This window comes from Struthio camelus, chromosome Z (genome assembly GCF_040807025.1).
Source record: "Struthio camelus isolate bStrCam1 chromosome Z, bStrCam1.hap1, whole genome shotgun sequence".
NCBI lineage: Eukaryota > Metazoa > Chordata > Aves > Struthioniformes > Struthionidae > Struthio > Struthio camelus.
In genome coordinates, this window is record NC_090982.1 from 63529534 (window position 1) to 63543773 (window position 14240).

At 35.3% G+C, this 14240-nt stretch overlaps 1 protein-coding gene across 1 annotated transcript in view; it reads left to right on the plus strand.

The window, feature by feature from the left end:
- Window positions 1-14240, plus strand: part of LOC138064522 (junction-mediating and -regulatory protein-like) — a 63662-nt gene that overhangs the window by 16533 nt on the left and 32889 nt on the right. The window contains exons 2-3 of the mRNA XM_068927462.1: window positions 1147-1320; window positions 12050-12200. Of these exons, the coding sequence (XP_068783563.1) occupies window positions 1147-1320; window positions 12050-12200 (325 nt within the window). The remainder of the gene's footprint in view (window positions 1-1146; window positions 1321-12049; window positions 12201-14240) is intronic.

Below are 14240 nucleotides of genomic sequence, written 5' to 3' on the forward strand. Positions count from 1 at the left end.
GTATACTGAGCATATCTCAAGTAGGTGGGCATCCAACTTTAATGAATGGATAGAAGGTATGATACATTTATTCCTTAGTTTCCCTAATCTGTGTTCAGTTTAAATAAATCTGGACTGTGAATACGTGCTTTTGAGATGATGCTGTAAAGGAGAAGAGACTTTGACTTTCAAGGTCTGAAAATTACATAAGAGGAGAATTAGTTTCAGAAAATACTGTCTTTGTAAATACATCAAGTACTTCTGTATGTCTCTGTGAGATTAGTTTTAGTTAAACAGTTGAATAATTTTTTGGAAATGGTAAAAGATTTACAGCTGCAGTGAGGTCTTCCCAGGCAAATGCCCCAAAGAAATGCAAAGCAAACATATAAATGAAAAAAAAAATCGTAGCAAATTTGTACACATGTGATTGGACAGACATTTTAGGAAGCTGTGATTTTTTTAGATGAATTAAAAATAATTTTAGTGCTTTATTTAAAGTTTAAAATATTTGGATAATTTCATTTTAAAAAAATCTAGTGGCAACTTTGTGGATTTGAACTTTTGTACCTGAGCTGTCTAAGGTAAAGTCATAGGAAGAAGGTAAAATTACCAGAAAGGTAGATCACACTTTTTTTTCACACAAACAGATCAGCGTGTGCGTGTGAGTGGAGTTGCACCAATTTAACAGGGCTATGCGGGTCCAGAGTGCAGGCAGGCTAGAAGAAAAAATGCCTAGAAAGATCAAAATGTGATTTTTCTCTTCTTTATCTCCTTTCCCGTCACTCCTTCTCCCCTCCACACCTGAAAGTAGGAAATGTGTGAAATAGCATATCTGATTAATACGTTATAGGTTCTTGTACTGAATTGCTCTTTCTGCTGTTCTTATGTCCTTGTGCTCACATTTGTTAGCTTTTGGAGACCCTTGGAAAGCAGTGATCAGTAGGAGTGATGAACGTTTTGACTTAAGGTTACCAGAGGAATCTCATACTTGACTGGCTTAGTTCAAGGTGTGGGTGGGGATTAAGATTTTCTTTGTATGTCTGAGTGATGCTTTTGTGGGTGAGGGAAGATAATAGAAGAGAATAGGCAAATAAATAGTTTTAGAATTTTATAGCAGGGGTGTTTGAACACATTCACTGAACTGGCATTTTTTTCCCTTTTTCACAGCTTCTGGAAAAACATAAGAACACAGAAAGCATGGTAGAGCTGCTTGAACTGTATCAAATGGAAGATGAAGCCTACAGTAGTCTTGCAGAAGCTACCACAGAACTCTATCAATACTTACTACAGCCGTTTCGAGATATGAGGGAACTTGCGATGCTTCGAAGACAGCAGATAAAGGTATGGACTTCTTATTAATGGAAAAATCATATGTTTTATTTACATGTAAAGTTGTAATCTAGATATTTCTTACTGGATAAATTTTAGTTTTAAGAAGTTGTTGCTGCTTGTAAACTTTTGTCTGTTTTAAAATACATCTTTAGACAATCTGAAGGCCTTCTCTAGCTCTCCTTAATTTTCTACAGATCACTACACACTGCAAAATGTGTTTGTGTCTATGCACATATTAGGAAACCTCTGTGTATTTTAAAGTGTGTTGGGACTTTTCCTCCATTGGGAGTGCTTAAATACCTAGTGAGAAGCGAGTCATAAAAGTACCTAGAGACTACTTTTATTACGTAGTATATGCAGTGAAGGTTTCGCCACTACATGCTGTCCCTATTCTTTTTGTTTTCTGCAGTCAGAGAAGCACTTTTGAATAGTGAGCACATCTCTGCGTATGCAGCTAACCATCACCTGTTTAACTTCCTGTGTCTGACTTTTTAAATTGATTGCTGAAGTGAATAGGTGACACAACTTTGTGATTACTGGAATAAAGACTAATATCTAAAAGAGAAAGAGACACATTCTACAAGATCGATATTGTTAATTTTTTAAAGATCGTTTATACAGTAGCTTATTTTTCATTTTAGTTTGCTGAGATAGTATGATAAAACAGGAGTCAGTGCTTCTCATCTCATGTTGTGAAACACTTAAACGTGGAGAGTGTATTTATAACAAGTAATTTGTTGTAACATTTTAGAAGTATATTTTCCAAAGAGCTAAAAAAGTATAGCCAGCTAAAGAATACTACATTTTTGAAAACTGTTTTATAATATATATGGGAACTTTATTTAAAAAGTAATCCTAATCTCTTTAGACATTTTTCCTCTTGTTTTAGAGACTTGACCAGAAATAATAACTGTCCTCTTTATTGCCTCTCTGAAGTACTTCTGACAGAAATAGCAGTTTCTAAAGGGATCCTAGACTGTAGCTTTCCTGGTTGTTATATGTTGTGACATAGTAGCTAAAATGGGCCTATTTTGTTTAATCTATGTTGCAGTTGTTGTTCTGTCTAAGCTTGGCGCTCTATTCAGTTAGCCGACATCATTTTTCCTGGTTTCAGTTTTAAAAGATGGTGTTTTTTCTCTGGGTTTGAGTATAGAATGAGGGAGGCAGGCAAGAGGATTCAAGATTTCAAACTGATTTTATTTTCACTCATTTCTGTGTCTATAACTAAAGTAATCTTCAGCAGGTTAAGCAACCTGAAACTAACTCAGTGAGTTGATGTAATGGTATTTGAACTAGAAGTGTTTTTTTTTTCCTCCCCCTTCCATCTGTGGTAAGTGTCAGTGCATAGAAAATTGGAGTGCATATCTTTTTTCAGATGTATTATCCTGCTGAGGATTATGAACAATATGCTTACTAAAAAGCGTTGTTCAGAGAGTGATGAAATAGTCCCCATTTTATTTGAATTTGTAGCATAGGAAAAGATCAATTTTCTGTTTGTCTATCAAGCAAGAAAAGATAAATATTGTTTTGAATATGGAACATGAATTAAGAGACATTTTTTACCTTATCTTGGTTTTCAGTTTTAAAACATCTCCATTTTGTTTTTTCCTGAAACAATAATGTTGGTAAACTTTAGAGGCATTCTCTGTGGGCGATTACTTTAGTAGTACATTGTTGCATCTAATGCACATTGTTCTCTTCCTAACTTGGCAGTTTTTGGGCTGTAAAACTTAGTCATCTGTATTATGTGGTAGAGAAAGATGCCATCTCTTGTTTTTCATTTCATTGTCTGAAAGAAAGCAGTACTTGTATCTATGATGACAAAACATATATTACACTGTGTAGCTAGGGTAGAGGAACTGATTTATAAATAGAACTTGTACATGAGATGGTTTGTATTAACTTGCAGCATATGTGTTTCTGGAAGGCTTAATAATGGAACAAAGCTCCTTAGGTTTTTATACACCCTTAGGGCTGGGGTTAGTTCCGTCTTCATGTTTAACAGAAATATTTCTGATGCTTAGTACCTCCGTGAAATGGGAGCTGTGGACCTAGAATACTGTTTAAATGAAGACTGACAAGGAGGAAGATAAAGTTTGGACGTAGGGTAGGGTAAGGAAATAAGAACTTGCAGAATGAGTTACGAAAATTGAAAAAAAAAAAATGTTATAAGAATAATTAGGCTTTAATACAAATAGCAGTATTTATTCAAGATTGCCTATGCCTTTTGTAGTTATATAACATTTTTAGGGCTTTGCTTTTCTGTTTTGGGTATCTGTCTGTGACTGATTTGTGGGGAAGTTGTTTTGATTTGGTTTTTAAGAATTTTTTTTTATTATCTAAATCAGTTTCATTTTGTCTCCTTTCAGAATGAGATTAGGGAAAAGATTAATTGCTTTGCCCATGGTACTTGAGAACAGTCTTTAGTGTTCTCTCCTTTTGCAGTATGATGTAAAAATTGGAAAAGAGATCCTGCAAGTATTAATTTTCTGCTGTTGCTGCAAAAATTTAGGCAAGGGACAAGTTTCTGGGAAGGAAAGGAGAAACAAACAAATGCGCAAAGTTATACGTGCTCAGCAGAGGCCTATTAGAGTAGGACAGATAGATTCTCTGCCGATTCCTTCCACATTGACTGTGTTTCCTTCTCTTGTGGCACTTAGTGAATCACTGCCAAGGTGTTTATCATTACCTTCATAACAAGCAGTTAAAAATAATATAAAGTTTGTTCATAGCAAAATAAAGCAGTTAGAAGGTTGAAAATGCAGAAGTAGCGTTGTCCATGGTGGAAAATCTTTTTATCTTCCCTCCCCACAAATTGATCGCATGCTATTTTTTCAGTGAGTGCTTTGCCTTATTCAGTGTGAAGGATGGATTATTCAGTATGGATGAAGAATCAAAGCTGCACTGTGAAGCAGACAGTTTGAACGACTCCTCTCAATTATTGCTGAATTTAGAGAACATGTAATGAAAAAGGTATAAGATTGGGGAAGGAGAGGGGATGGCCTTATGAAGTGGAATGCAACTCCAGAAAGTTGGATTCTGCCAGAATTTCCATTTGATTATGGACTAGCCCTCTGACCTAGAACAATGTGTTTGGCAGTGAGGTATTTCTCGTTTTGTGGGCTCTCAGCTTCAGAAACCTGTTTTGTTTGCAGAAATGCTTAATATTTTAAGTCCTGCTGAAGTCAGTTGGGACCTTCCTCTAAGCATAATAAAATGCTGTCCAGCCATACATTGTTGAAAAAATGGGGATTGCAAACAGGCCAGTGGTTTGGGCCTGCGTTTTTTCTTTCTAAAGTGGGAAAAATCCCACTTTGCTCTAAGACCTTGTGGAGACAAATATAAGGCACTTTGTAATGAAATGTAGTATCAGATTGAGAAACGCTTACCATAAAAGCAATTCTAAATTCATTTGAAGATTGAAATATTGTCTAATTACCTAGCGTGTGCAAGGTGCTGTATTTTGTACGGTAAGTAGGAAAAGTTGCATCGATAATTCAGCCAGTCAGCACTGTAATTCTGTTCCCTGAATGCTGGAGAAGGTATAATCAAGGAATTGAACATGTGTAAGCTGTGCTTAATTTGTGCAGGCATCATTTAATGTCCTTACTTCTGGGCTGTTGGTGTTTTAGAAAAAATTATACATAAAGCCATTCAACCGGTGAGTTTTCGTATGTTAATTTCACTCTTTGGATTATTGATCCTTTCCTTCTGATTTCAGATTCTCGGGTGTAACATAGGCATCAGGCAAATGAAGCTTGATATAGAATTACTGAATTATATATAATTATATATATATTATATATATAATATTATATATATAATATTAATTATAATATAATATATTTTTTGGCTATCTGTCTATATCTCTGTTTCCCAAAATACCTTGAAGCGAAGTATGAATTTAGAACCATGGTATTTACAGAGATTATTTCATCCAGCATTAACATTTGGATTCTAAATAGATTTTAAGATATTCTTTTTGCTAGAAACAAGACTTTTAATGAACCAAACAAAAATCTGTAATGTTTTTGATCTTAAAATTTGTGGATAGAAATGTGAAACATTTTTTCCATGTATCAAAATGGTTTTATTTCCTATGAAAGTTTAGCTAATTTTGTGTACATTAAGAATACAGATTGTGATAGCAGAAAGCTGGGAAGTATTCCAGCAGCTGGAAACCTGGAGATGAAATGTTTCTCCCAAAAGTTGGAGGAAGCAGAGTAGCTAACTGTGGTATGATGCCTTTGATTTCACATAGTTAAATCTAAATTTTGTTAGATCTTCCATTCTGAAACTATGGAGGGAGCAGGCCACTTTTGGTTTTTGGCTGTAGAACTTATTGATGGATAATAGGATCAAGCCTTAAGTCCTTTAGGACCAAGATATCAAGTGGTCTTTGATATAGGTTACCACATCTGATTACTTTTTCAAAAGTGTCTTTCAAAAACATAACTTCACGGACAAAAATACCCAAAGCCTTTTATATATGTATGGAAGTATTCACTGGGCTTCAGAGGGAGAAAGAAACTACTTTCTTATTTTGGATTTTTGTTTTGGACAGTACTTTGTAGTCATGGTGACTAGGCACTGTGTGTTTGATCAAAACCCAAGCGTTGTCAATGGGAGGCTTTCTTTTGTTAATACATTTTTTAAAATGTGCTTAGGATTAGACTAAAAATAAAACATAAGATAAATTGTTTCATAACCGACCTATAGGTGCCAGCATAACTTCGACACAAGCATTCTTGAAGGTCTGAGTTGGACTGGGTTTGCTTAACTGAGTGTTGATACGATCTCTGTACAGGTGAGAGACCACAGTCTTAATGACCTCTCAGTTCAGCTTTGGGAAATGAGAACGTTAGAATGTAATAATACGTTATATATGTTTAAAAGCACTCTTAGTTTCATTGGATACATTATCTTCACTAACGTATGTGAATTCACTTGAATGTGAGGGCTTAAGGATTTTACATATACTAATGTTGAGGTCTACCACCGCAAGAAAGAGGTTAGAGCAGTAATTAGCTTCATAAATAGCTTGATTATAATGGTTTTTTTTGAAATTATAGAATCGTTTATTAGTCTATGTTGCTCTTTCAAGCTCCTTTAAGCAGGAAAATCTAACTTTGGCTCAAATGTATGCTGTTATTTTTTTATGCTGGCATATTGATGGTGAACTGTAGTAGTATTGAACCTTATAGCTAATTTGACTTTGATTTATTTAAAATGAAATACTTTGAAACAAATTTTGTTGCATTTAATGTTGTAACTTTTGTGGAAAAAAAGGTTTCATACTTTGTGAGAACAAGTTCAAAGCAGAAGATAAGTTTGATTATGAGGAGAGCTAACAACATTGAGAGAATACTTAAAAAAAAAAAAAAATCTCTCTCAGATTGTTTGCTAGGTTGGAAAGGAAAGTGAATACACGCTCCAGTCTTATCACAAAACTCACGTGAGTGATATTTATTACAAAATACAGTGCTTATGCTTGAGAAATCAACAGAAGATGTTTTGAGGAGGGGAACAGACTTCAAAATCCCGGTAGTCTAATTTGTAGTCTTGCTCCCAAACGTCAAATAGATGACCTCTGTATTGCTAAATCCATTATTTTTTTTATTGGCTCTAGAATAGTTGATGTCTTGGTGAGCTGATTTTTGAACTGAAGATTTTTTTTTTTTTTTTTAAATCTCATATCAAATTTTTGAGTGTATGGTCATCTTGCAGTGGAAAAACATGAAAACAAAGCTACATATAAGGTCCGTTAGAGGACACTAAAGCAGCAACGATTAAAATGTCAAGATTACTTGCATGCCAGTCAGCTCAACTTCATTCCTCACTTTGGGCAAACAACATCCTCAGGTAATTACAGAGTAGTGACTTGCTGACAACAATTTGATGAAAAACATCTGGTTAAAAAACAAAACAAAACGAAACAGAAACACTGAAGAATTCCTAGGTCTATATAGTAGTATGTTGTAGCTGAGGATGTGTCCTCACGTCACTAGAAATTATAGTTATATACAGTTGGATTTCGAAAAACTCTTGAGAGAGGGAGAAGTGCTAACCTAAGTTTATGCAAAATGGCTGGATCTGCAATGAAGGTAACAAGCATAGTTCCGAATATTCTTTTCTTGTTTGAGAAACTGTTGTAACATACTGAATCACGCTGTGGTAGCCTTTATACTGTCAAATTCTTTCTAGGAAAGGTTATATGCCAGTCTCTGTTTACATTCTCAGTTAGACTCTCCTGTAGACATATGAAGCTCTTCTTTTATATGAATTCATGCTGAAATATTTTACTGATTAAAACTGATTACTAATTTAAAAACTAAGATTTTATATACTTTTGAAAAAAAAAGGTGCCCTAAACTGACAATAGGGTGGAAGGCAGGCTGGTAGCCCGAGTCAGTGAGGAACTTGAACTCTTGGTGTGAGACTGCTGACTACGAAAGCATGGCATGTTACTGATTGCTTAAATCTGCCTATCTGCAGGGTGTGAATGGAGTGCAAAACTGGCCTGGATGTTAAATCGGAAAACTCACTAACAGGCTTGCAGAAAAATCTCATTATTTTTGGCAATTTGTTATTAATTCTTGAAGGACGTGTGCTTGCCGTTTTGTTCCTATTATATATATTAAGGTTGCTTTAACCGAAGATTTAAAAATCAATTCTTTTCATCCACAAGAGGGTCTAGTACTTCCTGAAACACTCAAGATTACTTGCTTTAAACCAAGTTTTCAAGTAACTAGAATGTGTATTTTTTTATTTTTTCTTTTAATCAAATGTTCTTTTGATGGTGAACTATTTTTTGCCTGGAGTTCAGTCAGTGAAGTTGAAAGATAAATAAACATTGTATAACCATTGATACACATGGGTAAATATATGGAAGACACAACGAATGGTACACAATTAGCCTTAATTCTGGCAATTTCCAAGAAAAAGTACTTGAAGTTAGCAACTTCAGCATTCTTTAAACAATTCTTGTTTAGTTTCCTTTTCTGTATGTCCTAACATCCTGTTTGCTTTTTAATTTGTTACTGCCTTTACTGTTCATGTCTTTATTGAACTGTAGCTGTCGTTCTCCCGTATCTTTGATACAGATAATCAAAACCCCTGTAGTTTGTACTGGTAGTCCTAGTGAGGACTTCAAACCCAGCAGTGTTAGTTTGCATGTATTAACGTTAAAGCCCCTGTCAGTACTCATTCGGATAAAACCAGTAAAACTGTAAAGTCCATTTTATAGCAGAGTGCTTTCACTTAGTATGAGTTGGGGCTGTACATATGGAATTATAATCTATTTTGGGAAATAGTCTTGGGTTACCAGTTGGTAGCATAGTTAAATTAAAACTTATAAGACTAGCTTTAAGAAGTCTCTGAATAGATGATGAAACTGAAATGCCTGCTTTCTTGCTAATACATCCAGCAGGCTGCAGTTAGAATGAGTTGTTCTGCTTCTTGGACTGTGCCAAAGAAAGCTTGCTAAATGTTTGTGCTAAAGCACTCCTTTCTGTATGAAGCTGTTTTCTTTCTAGTTTATCGCCCCTGCCATCTGTAGCGCTCTCTCGATTTGCTTTTGTTCTTTCCTATGATTAACCAACCTATTGTTGGTATATCTTGTTTTTTTCTCTTTTTCTGCCACCTAGGAGAATGATAATGAAGAGAACTGTTGAGAGGTGACAGATCCCTGTCTAAGTTGTAATGTGACCTGGCCTAAATCTATTTTCTGTCAGTCTTGCCCTTTATTGTCCCAGCTGTCTTCAGAAAGAACCTGGAAGATATTCAAGAACCTTGAGGAGTATTCCTTTATTTAGATATATCTGAAACTTAACAAAATTCTGTAGTTGCAGGTTTGTTTCTCAAATATTCTCTCAGTAAGCTTACTTTCCTCTCCTTACTGTGAGTGTTGAAAAAAGGAGGGGGAAAAAAGGCAGGGTAAACCATAATAGCAACCTGTGAACTCTACTAGAGAAGAATGGCTCTGTACTGCAGTACAGAAAATCTTGCCTTTCTGATTCAGTGTTACTTGCTCACAGGAATAGAGACCTCTTTTCAGTTTGTTTCCTCTGAAGACCTAATTGGTTTTCTTTCAGGAACGTATCCATGCGGTGTAGGAGTGCGTTCTTCTATGTTCCATTACTCTGAAGTAATAGTCAGTGGAAAGATGTTGAAGTTAATGGCTTCTGCTGTTTCTTCATCTTCCTGTATGCTTCCCAAGAACTACTTTTGTGAAAGCTGTCGTAATTTTCTTGGTTCCAGTGTATTATCCAGTGCTTTAGCCTGCAAAATATAAAAGCCTTCCAAAGCAAATTTTATCTTAAGGTAACATTTTTTTTTTTTCTGAGTTAGTTTTGCCATAAGGCTTGTATTCTTCTGAAAGTGAATATAGCTTAGGAAGAATTAGCTGGAATGTCCTTTTTGAGCAAATGATTGCTAGAAAGAAAACTGTAGATTTGGCTATGTGACCTACTTGGAAGATGAGAGTCTTTTGGCCACCCTTTTTGTCTAGAACTTTGAGTCCAAATGAGAATGTTTCAGACAAAAAAAGTGAGTTTGAGAAAATATTAGGGAACTGAAAAGCCTTGTAAGATAAAAGAAACTTCAACCATGTTATCAGGAGTTGCTTAATTTTTTACTAAAGTACATTTTTATTGAATCAAAAATAGATGCATATGTTTAAAAGAAGTAGCAATTAGATGACAGTGCCATTTAGATTTTCTCTTTTCACTCTGTCTATTTCTGTCTTTTGGTACCTTCTCTTAGTCGTGTCTAAGTTGGACAATAGACATTTTAATTATATATTGCTATTTATTCTATAAAACATCCTATGCACATTTTGTGGACTATAATAGCAAAAGATTAGCTGGCATCGTAAAGGTGCAGTAAGCAAAGGGAAGCCTAAACATACTATTTATATGTTGCAAACAGTAATGGAATGCAGAAGCAGGTAAGAGCTTCCTTTAATTTCGTAATGAGGGTTACTCCCTTTTAGATGTATTCATTAAAGGGGATTATTTATTAAAGGGGAATATAGAAAACAAATCTTCAAAACTCATGGGCCTGTTCATATTGCTGTTTAATGGCCCATGTGCGCCTCCCATTTCCTCATTAAATTCTCAGCTAGGATAAACTGTATATTTGGGAGCCATCTCTTCCTCTGTTGTAGGTGAAGAGGCAATTTGCTAATTTGAGAAAATTGATCAAGCTGCCGTATGTTCCTGTTGAGTTGCAACCTCCATTGATCATGTCAATTCCAGTATCCTCTTTACCTAGGAAGAGAAGAGGAAGACTTCTGACTGCATTTGTTTATCCTGATTTTCAAATGATCGTGTTGTTTCATGGTTCTCAGTACTTGGAAAGCATTAATTTCACTAGTCATCATTCACTGATACATGCATAGGCTTTTACTTTTGTTTGGAAATTTTTTTGTCTGTCCACTCCTAAGCATTCCCTGTGGAAATCATGGAACATCTGAAATATTTGTGTTTCATCAAATCGCACAACACCCTGTCAAGTTAAATTCATGTTCACCTATCATTTGTTCACATTTTTATTTTGCCTGTTGCCGTTACAAAGGATTTAGAAATATCCGAGAAGTAGACTAGAATATTATTATTAAACTATGTTTTCCAATGAATTAGCAATTACATAGAGGGCATTGTACGTTTTTGCTTTTAAAAATCATCCCTCTTAGAAATGGGGTAAGTAGAAATTCAAAGGTAGATCCTGGACAATCACTTAAAAACCTTCTGTTTGTGGTTTGCTGTTTGAGACAAGGTTGAAGTTTTGTAAAATTGACATCAAAATTTGAGCCTTTAGAGCTTCAAGTTAAAATAACTAATGACCTAGAAGTACTTTTGTTTGGTTGGTTTTGTTTAAGTGTCTATGCTAGAGGGGTGTCTTCTTGATTCGTATAAATGAAAAATATTCAAAATTAGGGCTTTCATCAGACTTAAACAAATACTTAATTGTTTGGGTAGATAGTCTGTTGTCTGCAGGGGGGACTGCTTAGGGCAGACTAAGGTTGTAACCTTAACTTGGAGGAAGTGTGTAAAAAAATGTTCAGTTTTAGGACAGAAGGCTGTATGTTTACTAATTTTTAAAATAAACCCCAATCTTTTACTAGCTTTAGATAGTTGTCACTTCTGAACAAAACTGTTTTAGTTTTAGGAATGAAAAGATATTTAAACTCCCAGTCACTAGGAAAATATATTTTGAAAAGTCATATGTAACAGAACGTAGGGGATTGCTTCCCCTTCTTCCCCCCTGCCCCTCACTTCATTCTGAGTTAAGAGCGTTCATTTACTTCAGAATGGAGTATTATCTGCTGGAAGAAAGCTTGGACAGAACATGTTTATTATCTGAAAATAATAAAACATTTAATAAGAAGATACTGGCAAATCAAACTTTTATTTGAGTTTGTTGTGCTTCCGGTAAGAATAGTAATGAAACCCTGGATGTACCTTTTTCAACAGAAAGGAACACTTTAAAGGTGTGGTGGTGGTTTTTTTTTTTGTTTATTTTTTTTTTGCTTTTAGTAGAAGCTATGGTTGTTTGCTGATGGTTCTCCCTTTTTTCTTTTTCTTTCTTTTCCTTCTTTTTTTCCTCTTTCCTTCCTTTCTTTCCTTTTCTTCCATCTTTCTCCCCCCTCTTCCCTCCTTCCACCCTGAAACTGATTCCTGTTGGTAAAATAGCAACAATTCATTGCATTGTTAGTTATGGATTGATTTATTTTCAGATCTCGATTGAGAATGATTACCTAGGCCCCAGAAGAATTGAGAGTCTGCAAAAAGAAGATGCCGACTGGCAGAAAAAAGCCCACATGGCTGTGCTTTCTATTCAAGATCTTACCGTTAAATACTTTGAAATAACAGCAAAAGCACAAAAAGGTAGTTATTTTCTGCTATCCTATACTTCAAATAAGAGATCTTTAAGAATGGATTTAATGTTTACCATGTTCTGTATTGTCATATGTGATTCCTTGCCCCCCCGTTCCTCCCTGAGGAAAATGCAATCGTCATTGCCCATTCGTGTTTTACTGTATGTCTGTTGAATCTTTCACAAATGACCCTTTCCAGAACATCACCAGAAGCAGACAGAATAGAATTTTTTAAATAAAATTTCCAACGACCTTCTCGGTGTGATTATATTAGCTGCTCTGTTCATCCGCAAAGGATTTATGAACCATAGAGTCCCTAACGGATCCTGTCCTCTGTACTGGATGTGGCAGACCACCATAGCAAGCGTGTTCATTACTCTTTCATCTCATTTCCTTTTCCTGTCCCCCCTGCCTTTCAGTAAATTTTTTCATAGCACTAAATATTAAACAGCAACTCGGTTTATCTACCCAGTGAAAATTGCTCTGTTGTTTAGAAGTCTTCATGGCTGTAAGCTTTGACATTTCTTCTATACTTGAAGAATGCAGCAGTTTTACTGAAGAGTTGTTCCAGTTAAACCAGGGCATGAGACTTGCATGTATATCGGCGCTCTTTTGCTCATATCATTTTAACTTAAATTGTGAGTTAATTAGGGCAAACAAACCTGACCTGAGGATGTCACTTCACGTTACTTATTTCAGTTTGACTGTGGGCTACCACTGAAAGAGTTTGTGTCCCACTCTTCCCTGCCTGACTGCAGGTTCCTGTCTTTCTTTGCATTGGTAATAGTGATTCTGCAACCAGATGAATGAGCTGTGCTCCTGGAAGAAAATCTTTGTTGGTGGATAGTTTTCCTGTCATCTCCCTGTATGATTGCTAGATCTGTCTCAAGAGAAACAGTCAGTGCAAAACGAATCCTTCAGTGACAACCCAAATTAAGAATAACACGAAACTGCACCTTATTTTGGAAAAATAGCTAAACCAGTTCAAGCATGTTGGAATCAATTTAATTTTATTTTAAATACTTAATTTTAAATGTTTTTAATTAAATTGGTTCCTTTTCTTACATAATGAAGACACCAAGTAAAAAAACCCTATTAGTTGGTAAAGAATGTATTTTTACTGTTACTTACTTTCATTTTGTTCACATACTGCTTGTACAGGGATTTTTTTATGTCAGGATTGTTGGGGAAAACATTGGGAAATGAAATGCCTGGAGACTTATTGACAACCATAGACCTTTGGTGCACAGGTTGCCTGCCTTTTTTGTTTGTTTGGCTTTTTGGCCTCCTGCTAGTCTATCACAGTGAGGTCTTACATATCAAAATAACAACAGGCGGCAGAAGGAGAAAAACAGACGAGAAGAGTGGTGTGGGTTTTTTTTTTTTTTTTTTGGAGTTACCTAATAATAGCATATAATATCTTCTAACACTTAGGGACTGGATGCTGCACCGTTTGATTATGTGACTTTCATGGCTTTTGCTTTGCAAAGCTAAGTATACAGCATCATGTGATTGCTCTGAATAGTAAAAATGGCAAAAATCTTGTGTGTGTCAGCCTAGGTGTTGTCTGGGGCTCAAGAAAAGCAAATCTGAATCAGGCAAAGGACTGCTGCTACTCAGAAGTCTTCCTGGTGAAATTCTGATTCATCTCTGCATAATAAGGCCTTATTGTACTTTGTTTAGTTAATTTGAATTAATACTGTGAAGAAACCTGCTTTTGAATTAAAAAATAGATGTTTTTGTTGTTTAAATTTAAATTCGATTCAGTATTTTTATAGTATTCAACTTGCAGTCTATCTGAAGTTTTTGCTTTAAATAGTAATTCTCATTTCACTCTATTGCAGATTTGTATTAAACTTATGAATGCACCATAGAAGTTGTGAAGGGAAACTGGAGACTAGTAGCTGTTAATTGGGGCTTTCAGAAGCAAGGGAAATCTGGGATGCAGTTTAAGAACACATGGTTGCATTAATTGGGTATTTTTATTAAGTCAAGAGTTTTTGATCTCTGGTTCTGCACAAGTACTCAGAATGTTTCCTCTGTGGGTTTA